General features: G+C 35.5%; 1 protein-coding gene across 6 annotated transcripts; it reads right to left on the bottom strand.

The window, feature by feature from the left end:
* Positions 1 to 1,880: 1,880 nt before the first annotated feature.
* On the bottom strand, positions 1,881 to 11,548 carry LOC113099683 (E3 ubiquitin-protein ligase TRIM39-like). Of its 6 annotated transcripts, none has more exons than XM_026264597.1 (9): positions 11,393 to 11,538; positions 5,922 to 5,944; positions 5,739 to 5,822; positions 4,824 to 5,377; positions 4,616 to 4,711; positions 2,976 to 3,209; positions 2,758 to 2,896; positions 2,630 to 2,665; positions 1,881 to 2,493 (listed from the first exon to the last, which is right to left on the bottom strand). In XM_026264597.1, the coding sequence occupies exons 3-9, from the start codon at positions 5,800 to 5,802 to the stop codon at positions 1,946 to 1,948; spliced, it is 1,671 nt and encodes a 556-aa protein (XP_026120382.1). In that variant the 5' UTR covers positions 5,803 to 5,822; positions 5,922 to 5,944; positions 11,393 to 11,538; the 3' UTR covers positions 1,881 to 1,945. The 6 variants fall into 6 exon arrangements, with proteins under 6 accessions (XP_026120382.1, XP_026120383.1, XP_026120381.1 ...); XM_026264598.1 differs by having other exon boundaries at positions 5,739 to 5,814; XM_026264596.1 differs by lacking the exon at positions 5,922 to 5,944 and having other exon boundaries at positions 11,393 to 11,548.
* Positions 11,549 to 16,768: the final 5,220 nt, after the last annotated feature.

Raw genomic sequence — 16,768 nt, 5'->3', positions numbered from 1 at the left:
TGATTCTGTACTTTAATTCCATCAGTCAGTTCACTGTTGGACTATTTTTCAGACTGAAAAAAAAAGTGACCCTGGAGCACAAAACCAGTCCAAATTGAGATCTTTACATCATCTCAAAGCTGAATAAATCATCTTTCCATTGATGTGTGGTTTGTTATGATATGACAATATTAGGTTGAGATACAACTCTTTGAAAATCTGGAATCCAAGGGAGCAAAAAATCTAAATATTGAGAAAATCATCTCTAAAGTTGTCCAAATGAATTCTTAGCGATGCATATTACTAATCAAAAAATAAGCTTTGTTATATTTACAGTAGGAAATTTACTAAATATCTTCATGGAAAATGATCTTTACTTAATAATCTAATGATTTTTTATTACGTAAAAATGATCATTAACTTGGAAATGACCATAGTTCGCTGAAAAGATGAAAAGAACAATACTCTAAAAACTGAAGGTGCCTCAGAAATCCTTTTGAGTGCTGGAGGAACTTCATCATTTATTTTAAGTGCCTCGAAGCTCTTTTTCTCATCATATTGTTCCTGGAGGAACCATTCTAGTCTTTGCAGTTCATGTAAGAACTCTTTGGATGTTTGAAGCACTTTGTTTCCAGTTCTGAGCTTCTGGAGTCACTCCTTCATTACACGAGAACTCAAAGAGCTCCAGAGGTTCCTGGAGGAACTGAAATTATTAAAAAGGGTTATTGTAAAAGTTATTCTTTTTTCTCCAGATTGTGCTTTTATCTGCCTTTGTTGGATTTAACATATATTTTGTTGTATAACTTAAATACCGCAATAACTAAAAATAGTTTTATTGAAATGTTAAATCATTTGAAGGTGAATAGTTTTAGGACTTTATATGATAAATGAGGGAAGTCTGAGTTTGTGCACGTGTGTATACATATATATAGTGTACACACACACATTACATACACTTTGTGTGTTATTGTAATAGACATTGTGCATTTAATTACTCCACAACCATTAATCAATTCATTAATATGACAAAAAATAGTCTTGAGCTTTGCTGACATCTGATGGAAAATGTTAGGTACTGCACCTAAACAAACCCTAAAAGCTTTTGAAGATATCAGTTTAAGATAAGTTTAACATGTTTTATAAAATATTTTCTAGTATAAAAATGTTGTCATGAACTAAAACCTCTATAACATTTCTGTTTCACTTTAACTTTTTTTTTTTTCAGCTCAACAATGAACTGCCAAAGTTTGTCCTTTAAATGAGGCCAAACTTATTTCTGTGCTTCAAAACTTCCAATTTTTAATGAAAGTTTTTTTTGACACTGACATTTGTGTCCTCTAAATACCTCCAAAAACAGTGACCAGAAATGTAAATAAAAACGAAGTTGATTCTCAGGTTTTCCTAACAAGCAACAATGTTTTTTTTAAATAATCCCAAAACCATAACCAATGATTTTTTTAACACGACTTAACAAAAAAAGAAGCCCAAATTCGTGTAAAACACGTGGTAAACATTGACAATGGATTTGTCCTAATTATTTTCAGATTTACATGTGGTAAACAAAAGCTATAGGATAATATGAAAATATTGTGTATAATAATATGAAATAAATGTTTTATGACCTTCGTGTGATGTTATGTGATATTTATTGTGTATTGTGTTCTGCTGTCTCACTCCTTATAACAGAAAGATCACAGCATCTCAGTTCTACAGACATTATCAGAGTTTTGTTTTTTCTGTCAATTTCACTTTGTCAGGGAGAAAAATTTCAGGAATATTTATGAAAAGTTGAACAAATAATAATTTACTGAACAAGCATTATATATTTACATTAAAAATATGTGATACAATCTTTTGGATTTAAAAAAACTAAAGCAAATGATAAAAAAAATAGCAGCACATAATGTTTCCAGATTTTTTATTATAAATTCATTATTTTAATCTTTCATTTGATAACTGAGTAAATTCATTTATTATAACTGACAGGTGTGATGATCAGTGGTCTTGAGTTTTTACCTCCATCATTAAAGCATGGGCTAAATAATGGATAGAGTTTTTCAGTGAAAGACTGAGCAGTGAAAGAGTAGATATGAGAGCTGGACTCCACATCATAAAAGGAGACCAGACCCTCCTCATAATCCACAAACACACCGACCCGCTGCGGCTTCACTCTCAGAGACAGAGAGACAGAAGGAATAGCACCGGCTTCATATTCATCTCCATTCCTCAGAATCACAGTCCAGTATCCATCTCTGGGTCTCACTGTGATCTTTCCCTTCCTGTTAATGGATTCTCTGACCACTCCTAAATCCCATTCAGTCTTTCCCTTCACCTGCACCTCAAAATAAAATCTCCCTGAGGAGAATCCCTCCTTTCCCAGGACACAGGGACATGGATCAAATCTCTCTGGTTTGTCTGGGAGTTTCTGTCTAATGTCTCCATGTCTCACTTGTTTTCCATCATCAGACAGAATGAGAGCAGGTTGAGCTGTATCAGGATCCAGAGTCACATCCACTGAGAAAACAGAGAATACAGATATTCTGTGATGCTGATGTTTTTAGTTAACCCAGTGTTTAATCAGATTGTAGTGCAGTAATGAAGCAGTGAGTGTATGAATGTAAACTAGTGTAGTGCAGACAGCACACTGTACCTGCATACTGCTGCATCCACTTCAGCTCTGTAGAGACACATGACAAGAAAACAATCAGATCTGAAGCTTATATTTAAAGAACAGAGTACACTATCATGTTTCTATCTGATCAGTGTGTATTGATGTACCAGTTAGTGTGAGTTTCTCATCTATAGTGTCCTTCAGTTGAGTCAGAGCTCTCCTCAGAGTCTCCAGACTCTCATGAGTCTTCATACTGATCTCAGGCCAGTTCCTGGTGTTTCTAGAGCTGCACAGGGATGAGTGAATCTACAGCAGGAGAGAGGAGAAATCCTTCAGCATGTCATATCCTGCATTATGATTGATCAGAGAGATCATGTTGACTGACCTGTAGGAGGTGGAGGTGATCTTCAGTGTGTGAGAGCTGCTCCAGCTCAGTGTTTCTCATCTTTAGCTCAGTGATCTCCTGCTCCAGCTCTTCAATCAGCTCTTGCTCCTGTTTCTCTGCTGCTTTCTGCTGCTCCTCCATCATCTCCAGCAGTTCAGTCTGATGTCTCTCAATGGAGCGGATGAGATCAGTGAAGAGCTCCACACGGACTGCTTTCTCCTTCTCTGTGTTTCTCTGCTCAACCAGGACAGGCAACACATTATTAGCAGTGTTTGCTAACAGAAGAATCTGTGTAACTATTGCTCATACATTTTTGTTCACATACATAGGCTACATGTGTTTTCAGAATCCCTCAAATGAAGAATTAAACTTCACTCTGCACCCTGGACGAGAACAGAACAAGCCCTGGACATTTTAGTTCTTGTTTTATTGGCTGTTGCTGGATATTTTAGTCTGAGAGTCATCTGTCATTCGTTTGATTGTTTGTTTATTTTGTTATTGTTATGTCTTCTCAATGTCTCTAAACATTGAAGTTTGTTGCAATAGTAAATATTTAAAGGGGGGTGAAATGCTATTTCATGCATACTGAGTTTTTTACACTGTTAAAGAGTTGGATTCCCATGCTAAACATGGACAAAGTTTAAAAAATTAAGTTGTATGTTTGAAGGAGTATTTTTGTTCCAAAAAAACCTCTTCCGGTTTGTCACAAGTTTCTAAAAGTTTTTTTCGAGTATGGCTCTGTGTGACGTTAGATGGAGCGGAATTTCCTTATATGGGTCCTGAGGCACTTCTGCCGGAAGAGCGCGCTCCCGTATAGCAGAGCACTGAGAGCACAACAGACTTCACTGATCAGAGCTAGAGAGTTGCAAAATGTCACAAAAGGAGTGTGTTTTTGGTTGCCAGGGCAAGACAACCCTGCACAGATTACCAAAAGAGAAACAGCATTAAGGGAACAGTGGATGGAGTTTATTTTTACAGAGCATCAACGGAGTTGTGCAAGTGTTTTTGTTTGTTCCCTGCATTTCGGATTGCACATCGTTTATTACTTAATAATGCAGTCCCAACTAAAAAGGGTCACGATCGTGTGTTGGAACCACATGCAGTGAGTAAAACTGTTTCAAATATCTCTGTGTTGTTAACTTAGCTATCAGCGCGTAAGCACATCAAGTAAACAACATGTGATGTTGTCATCAAACTGCACTTTCCACATGTACAGCTTAAAAAAAAAAAAAAAAAAAAGACACCATAAAGTGGAACTTAGTCATTTTCCAAAACCGCTAAGCAAATATATACAGTTTCAGTACATACCACATAGAGAAGCCTTTGCTGATGCTGCTCTTGTTAAATTTCAGCCTCTGGATCTGTGTCACAGCTTCCACATGCTCTCAACACAAAAGCCTACTGGCGCTCGTGATTCTTTAGCTCCGCCCACACGTCACGCCTCTAGGTGCTCGTGTTTTTCCGGGAAAAATCGGTACAGACTATCTTTCTCTTATAAATATAATAAAAATAAAGACTTTTTGGAGTTATGAAGGATGCAGTACTACTCTATAGGTACTCAAGATTAACAGGATATTGAGTGAAAACGAGCATTTCACCCCCCCCTTTAAGTTTATTTTATTTTATTATTTTAAACTCACTTTTCTGACTTCTGCTGAGTGTTTGATGTCTTGAATCTTCTTGATTCTGTTCTGGATCATCAGCTGCACGTCTTTCTGTGTCTTCATCAGTTCAGTCTATAGAGAGAACAACACAGACACATTTATCATAACACAGATTAAACTCACAATATGAAATAAAATCTGATTCCTCATGATATCAGTCCTTTAAAAGAAAAATAACGTCTACCTTCTTCTCTTGACTCTCCTCTTCTATAGGAACAGTGTTGTGGTTCTTGTGGTCTGTCTCGGTGCAGAATGAACACACACATGTCTGATCATCTCTACAGAACAGATCCAGAGGTCTCTCGTGTTTCTGACATATATAGTCCTCCAGATTACTCACAGGATCCATCAGTTTGTGTTTCTTCAAACCTGTCACTCTCAAATGAGGCTCCAGGTGAGTTTCACAGTAAGAGCTCTGACACACCAGACACGACTTCAGCGCTTTCAGCTTTCTTTCCTCACAGAAGTCACACAGAACTTCAGTTGTTTTCTCAGGACTTTTCTTCTTATAGTGATCTACGAGCTCTCGGAGTGTGGTATTAATCTTGAGATCAGGTCTTTGCTTGAATGTTTCTTTACAGTTTGGACAGCTGCAGGTCTGGCTGTTGTCCCAGCACTTATTCAGACAGATCTTGCAGAAGTTGTGTCCACATGGAGTCGAGACTGGATCAGTGAACACATCCAGACATACAGAGCACTGAATCTCCTCAGACAGTGAACTCATGGAGGATGACATTACTGGAAAGAGACATTATTTAGGATTAGTGTGAACTCCTTCAATACTGTTTATGAAGAATCCCATGATGCACCTCATGAAGCTGGTTGAATGTAAAGAGTATTTAGAGACAAAGAGTGCTGAAGAAACTCAGATATAAAGAGATCATGTACAGTCAGCTGGTTATTATTGTAAAATGAACCCAGACAAAGTGATCAGAACCTAAATGTGAAGCTAGTTACATAACCACTTACCTAAATGAATAAATGTAGAAGATTTATTATTGTTAAGATAAAATTATTTTATCTAACTTACATTCCTGAACTGTACATATTCAATATTATAAAAGAAAAGTCAAAGTGTTTTTCTGGGTTATTGACTTACATGGACGATCATGTTCAATACTCTGTCTCCTGGTTTTTCTTGCTGTTAGTGAAGATTCTGCCATTGTTCTTTCCCTCTTAAAACCTTTTAAAGAAAAATGATAGTTTAACTGGTTAAAATGTGAGAACTGATAGTGATGGAAACACAATCATTAGTTTGAAACAAAGTGAGAGAATCGTAAACTGAGCAATCTGAACTATGACCTGCTGTTTAAAGAGAGTACAAAGAACAAGCTTTATATTTTCCAGCAAACATATACATGTGTACCGATATAAAGCTGGTTCGACGTTTGACATTTTGTCAGAGATTCAGGCTCGGAAATCTTCAATTATTCTTCAATGATTTATCATAATGACAAGAAACATACTGTGTTGTAATTGTTTTCAAATGTAGAAGAGAACACACTTTGCGTTTTGTTGGTTTTAATCTTCCTTAGGGAATTATAACTGATAGACCTTATAATGTAAAAGTGCAGGACAGGGACAGGGACAGGGAACATATTGCACTTGTCTTGACCAAGTTTGACATTGAGAAGTTTAAATAAATTAATTTAGAATGCATACAGTTTGATATGTAAACGTCAACAGAATGTTTCTTGTTACTTGTTCAAAGAACAATATATACAACCATCTTTTACTATCATATGTAAATCAGGATGCATACTATTGAATTGAACTTGAATCTGTTAACAGGCTCATACAGTATTTCATCTCAACTTAAAAGGGCGTGTCTTGTTAGTGGTTCCTAGAAGAACATTTTGATGGTGGTTTCAGCCACAGAACTATAATAGAACACACACACTATTGAAATGAAACCAATACATAATTTAGTTTCAATAAAGTGATGGAGAAGTTACGCTACTGACGTTCAAGAATAGCTTGCTAAGCCTTCCAAAGGCTCCTGTATTACTGCCCCCTAGAGGAGGATACTGCAGTTGTTTTGACTTGAGTTTGACATTAAAAGTATTTTAATGAATTAATTTAAAATGTGTTCAGTTTTCCATCTCAACTTCAAAAGGTGTGTCTTGTTTCTGATTTCTAAATGAACATTTTAATTCAGGGTTTACACTTACGTAATTCAGGACTAATTATATTGAATTAAACAGTAGGTTTCTTGAAGCATCTCGTTGTCACAGTTCTTCTGGATTTATTATTTCCTTCCAGACAGACTGATGATGATTAGATCAGATCTCTGTGTGGAGCACTGGCTGTTGTCAGACACAAATCTCACTGGATTATTACAATTAATGGCAAAATTAATGTTTGGAAATATAAACTGATATTTCATACTGAGACACTACAGCAAAATATAGACATAACTGACTTAAAACCAATTTTAGCAGGTGAAAATACTAGTGTTCAAATAATTTTGATTACCACTGTATATTATATATGAAATGCTAATCAAATTCAGATTTATTTAGCTAATCAGATTTTTGAAGCATATAAATATGGAACTACACAAATTAGAATTTATCTATAGATCTATAAACACACACACACACACACACACACACACACACACACACACATATAAATCAGCATAAAATTTCTATCCATACATCACCACCAACACCTGAAAAGTAGTCTTGCAATTTTAAAAGAGGCCATATATTATATGAGGCCATATATATTATATATTTTTTTTAAACAAAGGTTACTGTACTTTTGAGTAAAATATTGAGGAAAGTCCCATATGTTATTTCAGTGACATAAACAAAAAATATACTCAAAACATTATTTTGTTTAATGAACATCGTTATTATTTTTTTTTTTACAGAAAGTGTTTAAAAATCATGCAGAATTAAAATTTCATGTAAGCTAAATATTTAAACAGGAATTTATTTAAATAGTTTATTTCGGATTGTAACATTTAGAAATGTGATTCTATGTAAAAGTAAAAAGATACATAAATATAAACATCTGCCAGCTTTCAAAGCACAAAAAAATGTACAAAGGCTCATTTCTGATTTGTAAAAAGACTGTAATAAAACTGTGTTATAAATTAGTTTATTAAAATGTAGATTTTCAAATTCAATTCAAAACAACTGTAAAACAACACTCTTCGCCAGTGTTGACTTATTTGTTGAATTTCAATAGCATGTTTTCTGTTATAGTTCTGTGACTAAAACAAATATAACAAATCTTCTTATGAAAACAATAACAAGACACACACCATGAGGTTAATACAGGAGAGTGTATTTATTTTAAATGTATTTCTTTTTTGGTTTTAATTTCAATAGCCTGTACTTACTTGGTATCATACGTCTGTTAATATAACGAAAAAAAAATATATATATATCACAAAGACCTGGAATCAGCCTACTACATTACCACTGGATTATGGAATACTAATGCTTTTAATTTTGTTTGTTTATTTTATTAATATAGTTATTAATAGTAATAATATAATAATAACCACTATCACATATCTTGTTTACAATATTTATTATTTAAATTCAAGTGAGCATTATAAGTGTTGGTATTTATATCTTTCAAAACCCTGGTGCACCAATTGCTCTGGTTTTGTTAATATATATATATATATATATATATATATATATATATATATATATATATATATATATATATATATATATATACATACACACATTTATTCATTTATCCAAAGCGACTTACAGATGAGGACAGAGGAAGCAATCAAAAACAACAAAAAGAGCAATGATATATAAGTGCTATAACAAGTCTCAGTTAGCTTAACACAGTATACCTAGAATGGGATTTTATATAATATAATAAATAAAAAGAAAACAGATGGAATAAAAAAAAGAATAGAGCAAGCTAGTGTTAGAGGTCTTTACACACACACACACACACATACACACACACACACACACACACACACACACACACACATATACAATTGCATAATTAATGAAAAGAAAATAGAATATAGAAAGATTAGAAAGGTAGTTAGATTTTTTTAAAGAATATAATTAGAATAGTGAGTGTTAAAGTTAGAGGGTCAAATAAAGATGGAAGAGATGTGTTTTAAGCCAATTCTTGAAGATGGCTAAGGACTCAGCTGTCCGGATTGAGTTGAGCAGGTCATTCCATCAGGAGGGAACATTTAATTTAAAAGTCCGTAAAAGTGACTTTGTGCTTCTTTGGGATGGCACAATCAAGTGACATTCACTTGCAGAACGCAAGCTTCTAGAGGCACATAAGTCTGAAGTAACAAATTTAGGTAAATGGGTGCAGAGCCAGTGGTAGTTTTGTAGGCAAACATCAATGCCTTGAGTTTTATGCGAGCAGCTATTGGAAGCCAGTGCAAATTGATAAACAGAGGTGTGACGTGTATTCTTTTTGGCTCATTAAAAATTCATCTTGCTGCCGCGTTCTGAATTAATTGTAAAGGTTTGATAGAATTGGCTGGAAGACCTGCCAAGAGGGCATTGCAATAGTCCAGCCTGGACAGAACAAGAGCTTGAACAAGGAGTTGTGCAGCATGTTCCCAAAGAAAGTGCTTGATGTTCTTGATGTTGAATGTCAGATCATCAGGATGGAATGAGAGGTAGAGTTGAGTGTCATCAGCATAGCAGTGGAATGAAAAGAATGTTTCTGAATGACAGAACCTAATGATGCCATGTAGACAGAGAAGAGAAGTGGTCCAAGAACAGAGCCCTGAGGCACCCCAGTAGTTAGATGTTGAGACTTGGACACTTCACCTCTCCAAGATACTTTGAAGGACCTATCTGATAGGAAAGACTCAAACCATTGAAGTGTTGTTCCTGAGATGCCTTTTGCCAGTAGAGTTGATAGGAGGATCTGGTGGTTAACCGTGTCAAAAGCAGCGGACAGATCAAGCAAGATAAGTACTGATGATTTGGATTCCGCTCTTGCCAGTCTTAGAGCTTCAACAACTGAGAACAAGGCAGTCTCAGTTGAATGTCCACTTCTGAAGCCAGATTGGTTGCTGTCAAGGAGGTTGTTGTGTGTGATAAATGTAGAGATTTTGTTGAACACAGCTCGTTCAAGTGTTTTTGCAATGAAAGGAAGAAGGGAAACTGGTCTGTAGTTCTCTAAAAGAGATGGGTTGAGGTTGGGTTTCTTAAGTAGTGGAGTTATACGTGCCTGACTAAATGATGAGGGAAAAACACCAGTGTGGAGGGAAGTGTTGATGATGTGAGTAAGTGCAGGTACAACTTCAGGAGAAATGGCTTGAAGGAGATGAGATGGAATAGGATCAAGCGGGCAAGTTGTAGGGTGATTAGAAAGGATGAATTTTGAGACTTCTGCCTCAGAGAGTGAAGAGAAGGAAGTAAATGAGTGTAAGTTTGCTGGTGATATGAGCTTGACTGATTGTGGTGTGGAAAATTGTGCACTAATGTGTTTAATTTTATTAATGAAAAACGTTGCAATGTCGTCAGCTATTAGAGTTGAAGCAGGAGCGGGAGGAGGAGGACAAAGAAGTGAGGAAAATGTTTTTAAAAGCATGCGAGAGTTAGACGAATTGTTAATTTTGTTATGGTAGTATGTCATTTTAGCAGTGGAGACATTAGCAGAGAAAGAAGATAGGAGTGATTGATACATATTAAGGTCAGTGGTATTTCTGGATTTACGCCACACCCTTTCAGCAGCTCTACGGAACGGTGTTCGTGTAGAACATAAGATAACCAAGGGGCAGAAGGGGTGTTACAGGCTGGCCTGGAAGATAAGGGACAAACAGTGTCTAAACAAGATGTAAGAGTGGAGCAGAGAGTATCAGTAGCACTGTTAGCATCCAAAGATGCAAACAGTTTAGGGGAAGGAAGTGAAGATGAAACCATTACAGAAAACCGGGAGGGTGAAAGTGTAGGTTACGTCGAAAGATGACATGTGGAGGGCTAAGTGAAGTGTCAGGGACCATGTTGAGTTTAAGAGTGAGGAGGAAGTGATCCGACGTGTGCAGTGGAGTAACCAGAACATGATCAGTAGAGCAGTGTCGTGTATAAATAAGGTCCATATATATATATATATATATCGAAGTTACAACACACAAACATAAACAAACATAATTTCATAGATATAAAACATGCTTCTGATTAGAAACATTTACACACCATTAATTTACTCTGATGATTGTTTAATAAATATTTAAAGTGACCACAAGATATATATATATATATATATATATATATATAAACATTCTGGTGGGAAAATTGCTTTGTCATTATCATGTACTTTGTAGACGGTCCCTGGCTGGCATAAGCGCTAGCGCACCGCTGATCGAGTCTTAATGTGTCGCAACAAATCGAGGAGAATGAAAACAAATACACTGCGATGTGTGTTCAGTTCTACGTCCTATTGCTTTTCAAATAAGCAATTTTTTAATACAATTATACTCATTCACTAAGATTTTTTTTCCCTGCTATCTGTCTAATAACCAACAACGTCAAACGTCGAACCAACTTTTTAGCGTGGTTTGTGTTCAGTTTGTCTGCATGTCATTTACTGCATGGCAAAACGACAAAATGCTGTTAATACAATTCTGAAATCATTTCAGTGCGGTAAACAACTAAAGTATCTGAGTATTTGACACGCTTAACCCTGCTTCTGTTCAACTCATTCCAGTCTGACATAAACCCTACTAAACCAGACCACTGTCATTAGAAACCTGTTCAAGACAATCTCTCTTATATTTCTATCACTTACCTGTGAGTATCAGATGTGTTCACAAGGGTCTCTGAACGACTCAATATTCAGTTGTTTAAAGAGTTCGATGGTTTCTGGCGTCCAGTATTGTTGTTGATCAAGGTCGTTTCACTTTCTCTGAACTACACTGAACTGAACTACTTTTTTCACTGAACTAGTGATGTCAGAAGTGCTTAGGGTGTATTCTGCAAACTGTGGTACACAGCACTACACTAATACCTACGTGCTGGGTAACTCGAGCTAGAGGTCTTCACAGTGCACCCGGGACCCGCACGGGTTCGGGTCTATATTTTAAATGATCGGCCGGGTCCGGGTCGGGTCCAAATCTATTACTTCGGGTCCCGGGTCTGTTTAACATTGTGTGTTATACCCGTGCGATCGGAGTCATCGGACTCGGAGAACACCCGAACGTGATCAGACACTGTTTTCTTGTAACTTACAACTTGTAAAATTAGGAAAAGAAAAGTGTGATCCAAAAAAAGAAAGAAAAAAGGGTAAACAGTCGAAGTTATTATGCGAGCTAACTCGAGTCAGAATGTATAGCCTACGTGCACAGTTGCATTTGTCATTCGTCACCGTGACATCAAGCGGACTCTTGAAGCTGAAATAATGAGTGGATTAAGCTTGGACTTGGAATAACGAGAAGAATAACATTCATAACTTTCTTGTCGGAGGATTGTAATGCATCACAGACAGTCAGGTACAAGGAAGAAAAACTACGGCTCCTTAAATTAGGTAAGACAAAAAGCATGCATTTTTCGAAACCGATTTATTGACTTGTAATAGCAATTTAAGGTGGAATATGTGACAATCGGGTCCAGTGGGGTCTGTGTCTTCCCGGTGGGTTCCAAGTACTGAGGTTAATGATGTGGGTTAGAACAGGGGCAATAGAGTCAGCAGCTAGTTTAAGAAGCCTGCTGTCAAGACCGTCGACACCCGGTGGTTTGTTTTTACAGGCTATTAAAAGATTCTTTACTTGATCTATATTTACACTTTCTAATTTAAACCTTAAGTTTTTATTTTTCATCAGTTCATTTCTTATTAATAGGTGAGATATATCATTACTTAGATTAGGCACATTTTCTCTTAGTTTATCTAATTTTCTTATAAAATAATCATTAAGATAATTTGCAATATCTATTGGCTTGGTTATAAATTTTTCACCTGTTTCCAAAAAAGATGGAATTATTTTATTTTTCTTACCAGTCAATTGATTTAAAACATTCCATAACTTCCTACTATCATCACCTATATTTTTAACATGATTATCAAAATAGATTTTCTTCTTCTTTTTATTAAGTTTAGTGACAGAATTTCTCATTTTACGATAAAGGTCCCAATCACATTTATTTCCTGTAGTAACTGCTGTTCTTTTCATTTGACCTCTTTATTTTCATAGAATTTTTCAGTTCATCATCCAACCAAGGTGTGACGTTATTCCTGACAGTAAACTTCTTTAAAGGCGCATGTTTCTCAATCAATGACAAGAATAGTTTGTTAAATTTAAAGAGAGCAATTTCTGGATTACTAACTGCCAACACATCAGACCAGCATATAGCTTGAACATCTTCAATAAACTTGTCATTTTTAAACAATTTATAAGATCTTTTAAATAAGACTGCAGTTCCAGATCCACTCAGCTTGGTTGTTAACACAGAAATGATCAGATTATGATCACTGCTACCAATGGCAATAGAAAATACCTTTTTACACAATTCAGGTCGGTTTGTGAAAATATGATCTATACATGTAGATGTTCTGGATCCGTCGCTCTTAAAACATGTTCTTGTAGGCTTATTTATAAGTTGAGTAAGTCCACATGCATTTGCAGTGGTTAACAGTTTTTCTTTTCAAGTAGCAATCTTTAGAAAACCAGTCAGTGTTTAAGTCACCCATGAAATATATGTCCTGACTTACATTAGTATTTATATCCAATATTTTACAGAAAGTATCAAGATATTCACAATTGGCACTTGGCGACCGGTAACAGCAACACAGAAGTATCGACTTTCGGTGAGGTAGATGCATTTGCAACCATAATATTTCGATGTCAAAACTCATTAAATCAGTTCTTATTTTTACTGGCAAATAATTCTGAATATAAAAAGCTACTCCACCACCAAAACCATTTCTGTCATTTCTGTATATGTTGTAACCTTCAATAAACAGTTCTGTGTCATCAAAGGAAGAGTCCAAGTGAGTCTCTGAGATAGCAAGAATGTGTATTTTATACTCATTTAACAGTTCAGCAACTTCATTGATTTATTCCTGAGACTGTTTAAATTAATATGTGCTAGACTTAAGCCATTTCTTGTCATTTTCTTTCTCAAATCATTTGAGTCAGTTCGGGAGTTCGGAGCGAGTTCGCGAATCATTTGAGTCAGTGCGGGAGTTTGGAGCGTGAATCATTTGATTCATTTCGGGAGTTCAAAGCGGGTTCGCGAATCATTTGAATCAGTTTGAGGTTCGCAAATCATAGCTGTATATGGATAGGCATTTTTAACTAATTTAGTAGCTAGTAGGTGTGATATGTGAACTTGTATTTTTTATTTTAACGATGTGCCTTTTAACAGTATTAAGTGTATTCAAAAACTAAACAAATCGTGCCTAAAAAGTGCAAGCATCTAGGCTAATGTAAAGTTACATGATGAAGTCATCGTGGTGCGTGTGCATTTTGAGTGCATTCTTTCACTGCATTATTCAGTGTATTCAAATGCATTTATGTATTTATATAATTTTATGTAGTTAAACAATTTCACAGGAAGAGTGCCATTTCAGTTTTTCTCCAAAATTAGAGTTACTACAAACAATAATTTAATTACAAATACAAAATGTTGCAGAATAAAGCCCCGTTCACAGCAATAACTATAACTATAAAGATAACAATATTAGCGTCCACACCAGCGAACGATATCGTCCGTTTATTCTGAGCGCACCTTTAAATCCTCGAGCTCGGTACAGCAGGATGGATTCTGATTGGACACAGTCGCACGTAGCTGTGCTTTAAGTGCTGCTCAGGAGTCGCTGTCCGTTTGTCAAGTGCTGAAATGTCACATTATAGAATGACTCTATACACGATCGTTTATTGACGTTAACCTAATACTGCGTTCCAGACAGAAAATTTGGTTATAATAACTATAATACAATACAATATTATATTATATTATATTATAGTGTACAATATTATAATTTGCATAATAATATATAATAAACTTTAAATATGAAACTTTATATTTTAGCCTGAATAAACTGTAAGTCGCTTTGTAAAAAAGCGTCTGCTAAATTCATACATTTATTTAAATGTATTTATTTATATACAGTATAGAGAGAGAGAGAGAGAGAGAGAGAGAGAGAGAGAGAGAGAGCTTTATAGCTGGTTTTCGTGCACTTCGACAAGTTATTGACATATACCCCCACGCAGAACCTGATTTTACCAAGTGAGACATGTTCCTGGGACAACATCGTTGTTGACCCATGGAACAACATTGTGATTAACCAAACAGATTTGAAGAACCAGTTTATAGATTTTGTGAAGTTTATGCTTAAAATCAGTGTTTGGCGCTTGTACATCAGTGTCATTCATCTATCATTTCCTCTGATTTTAGCGATTACTCGTGGTTAAGGTTAGGTTTAGGTGTAGGGATATGGTTAAGAATATATTTTTGGAGTAAAATGTTGTTCCAGGGTCAACAAAATATGTTGACCTAGGAACACATCGAACTTGGCAAAATCAGGACGTGCTACCCCCACCCCCAGTCTTTGAAGTGTCTCCTACATTACTTCTTTAATTCTTTTTTTTCAGTCATTTAATTTAAATGTGTATTTCTTATTTCCTTAATTTTTAATTAAGTCATTTATAAATTAATTTAAAAAAGCAAAAGAAAACCAATTATAAAGTGTAGAATAAAGCACGATTAAATCCTTATATTATAATCACATTGCACTTGAATCAAGTTAAAGGTGTAATCTGCCGATTTTCCTGTGATCACATAAATCTGTCTTCGATGCACTTAGGGCTTCAAGATTACTCCAGAGCACTCGTAGATCTACGATGATTTTCAAGTGCTACTTAAGTTATGATGCTTTTGGGAAACAGACCAAAATATTAAGATCAGTCGTACGATCGTTTTTGCGAACTTCTTAGGCTTACGAAGCTTTTGGGAAACCCGGGCCTGGCTGTTCAATGAAGAGAAAGAGAAAATGTAGAAGAAATAAACACGTTAAGAATCCGTAGAAGGTAGGACTCTCATTATGTTTTTAGGACTATTATTATGTTGTAATGTTCGGTTGACCAATCAGCGGAGAGGGGCGTTACCGGTTTTTCATTTTTCAGATTTTAATATATATATATATATATATATATATATATATATATATATATATATATATATATATATATATATATATATATATATATATATATATATATATAAACGAATTATACGAAGGTACACGGACAATGGACAGCTGACGTGCGCGAGCTGATAAAGCTGAGTGGATTGAGCGCGCAGCGGCGGAGATGCGCGAGCTTGTCGAGTTAATATACAGATAATCACTGGAAAGATTGTAGCTCGGTCAGGTGTCAACAACAAGTAAATAAAACCATGCACATTTATACTGTCCCTTTCATTCTTCAACAGTACAGGCACATGCACTCTTTGCGAGTGAATAACTGCTCTCACTGTGGTTCGCTTGAGTCCCAAATCTTTAGAAATGTCTTTATAACCTTTTACAGACTGATAGATCTCAATTACTTTCTTGCTCATTTGTTTCTGAATTCATTTGAATCTAGGCATGATTTCTAGCTTTTGAGCATCTTTTGGTGTACTTCACTTTGTCAGGCAGATCCTATTTCAGAGATTTGTTGATTGTGAACAGGTGTGACAGTAATCAGGTCTGAGTGTGGCCAGAGAAACTGAACTCAGGTGTGATAAACCACAGTTTTAACAGAGGAGCAAACACTTCTTCACACAGGACCATGTAGTTTTGGATTTTTTTCCACTTAATAATAAAAACCTTCAATTAAAAGCTTCATGGTGTTTTTACTCGTGTTGTCTTTGACTTTTATTTAAATTTGTTTGATGATCTGAAACATTAAAGTGTGGCAAACATGCAAAAAATTAAGAAATCAGGAACACTTCTTCACACCACTCTACTTATTAATCTTCATTATTGTTAGTCAGTGCTAGAAACATGTCAGTGTGGCTTCAGTTGGTTCTGATGCATTCTAAGGTTATAGAAAGGAAGATATGACCAAACCTGCAAAGGAAGATGATTGGTTAAGAGTCAGATACACACTGTGCAAACAAGTAGCCTACTATTTCTGCAATGTTTAGTTAAAATAACTTTGATTGCCTTTATTATGAACAGTGAAGT

The sequence above is a fragment of the Carassius auratus genome, unplaced genomic scaffold (genome assembly GCF_003368295.1).
Source record: "Carassius auratus strain Wakin unplaced genomic scaffold, ASM336829v1 scaf_tig00217011, whole genome shotgun sequence".
Classification (NCBI taxonomy): Eukaryota; Metazoa; Chordata; class Actinopteri; order Cypriniformes; family Cyprinidae; genus Carassius; species Carassius auratus.
The sequence above is the reverse complement of the archived record's forward strand: the minus strand, read 5'-3'. Positions and strand labels throughout refer to the sequence as shown.

Excerpts from the sequence above, each read along its gene's own strand:
- LOC113099683 (XM_026264596.1), bottom strand. The coding sequence starts at position 5,802 with ATGGCAGAATCTTCACTAACAGCAAGAAAAACCAGGAGACAGAGTATT. Across the intron at positions 5,378-5,738 it reads TATTGAACATGATCGTCCAT|TAATGTCATCCTCCATGAGT; the intron begins GTAAGTCAATAA and ends GTCTCTTTCCAG. Across the intron at positions 2,494-2,629 it reads GTGGATGCAGCAGTATGCAG|TGGATGTGACTCTGGATCCT; the intron begins GTACAGTGTGCT and ends CTGTTTTCTCAG.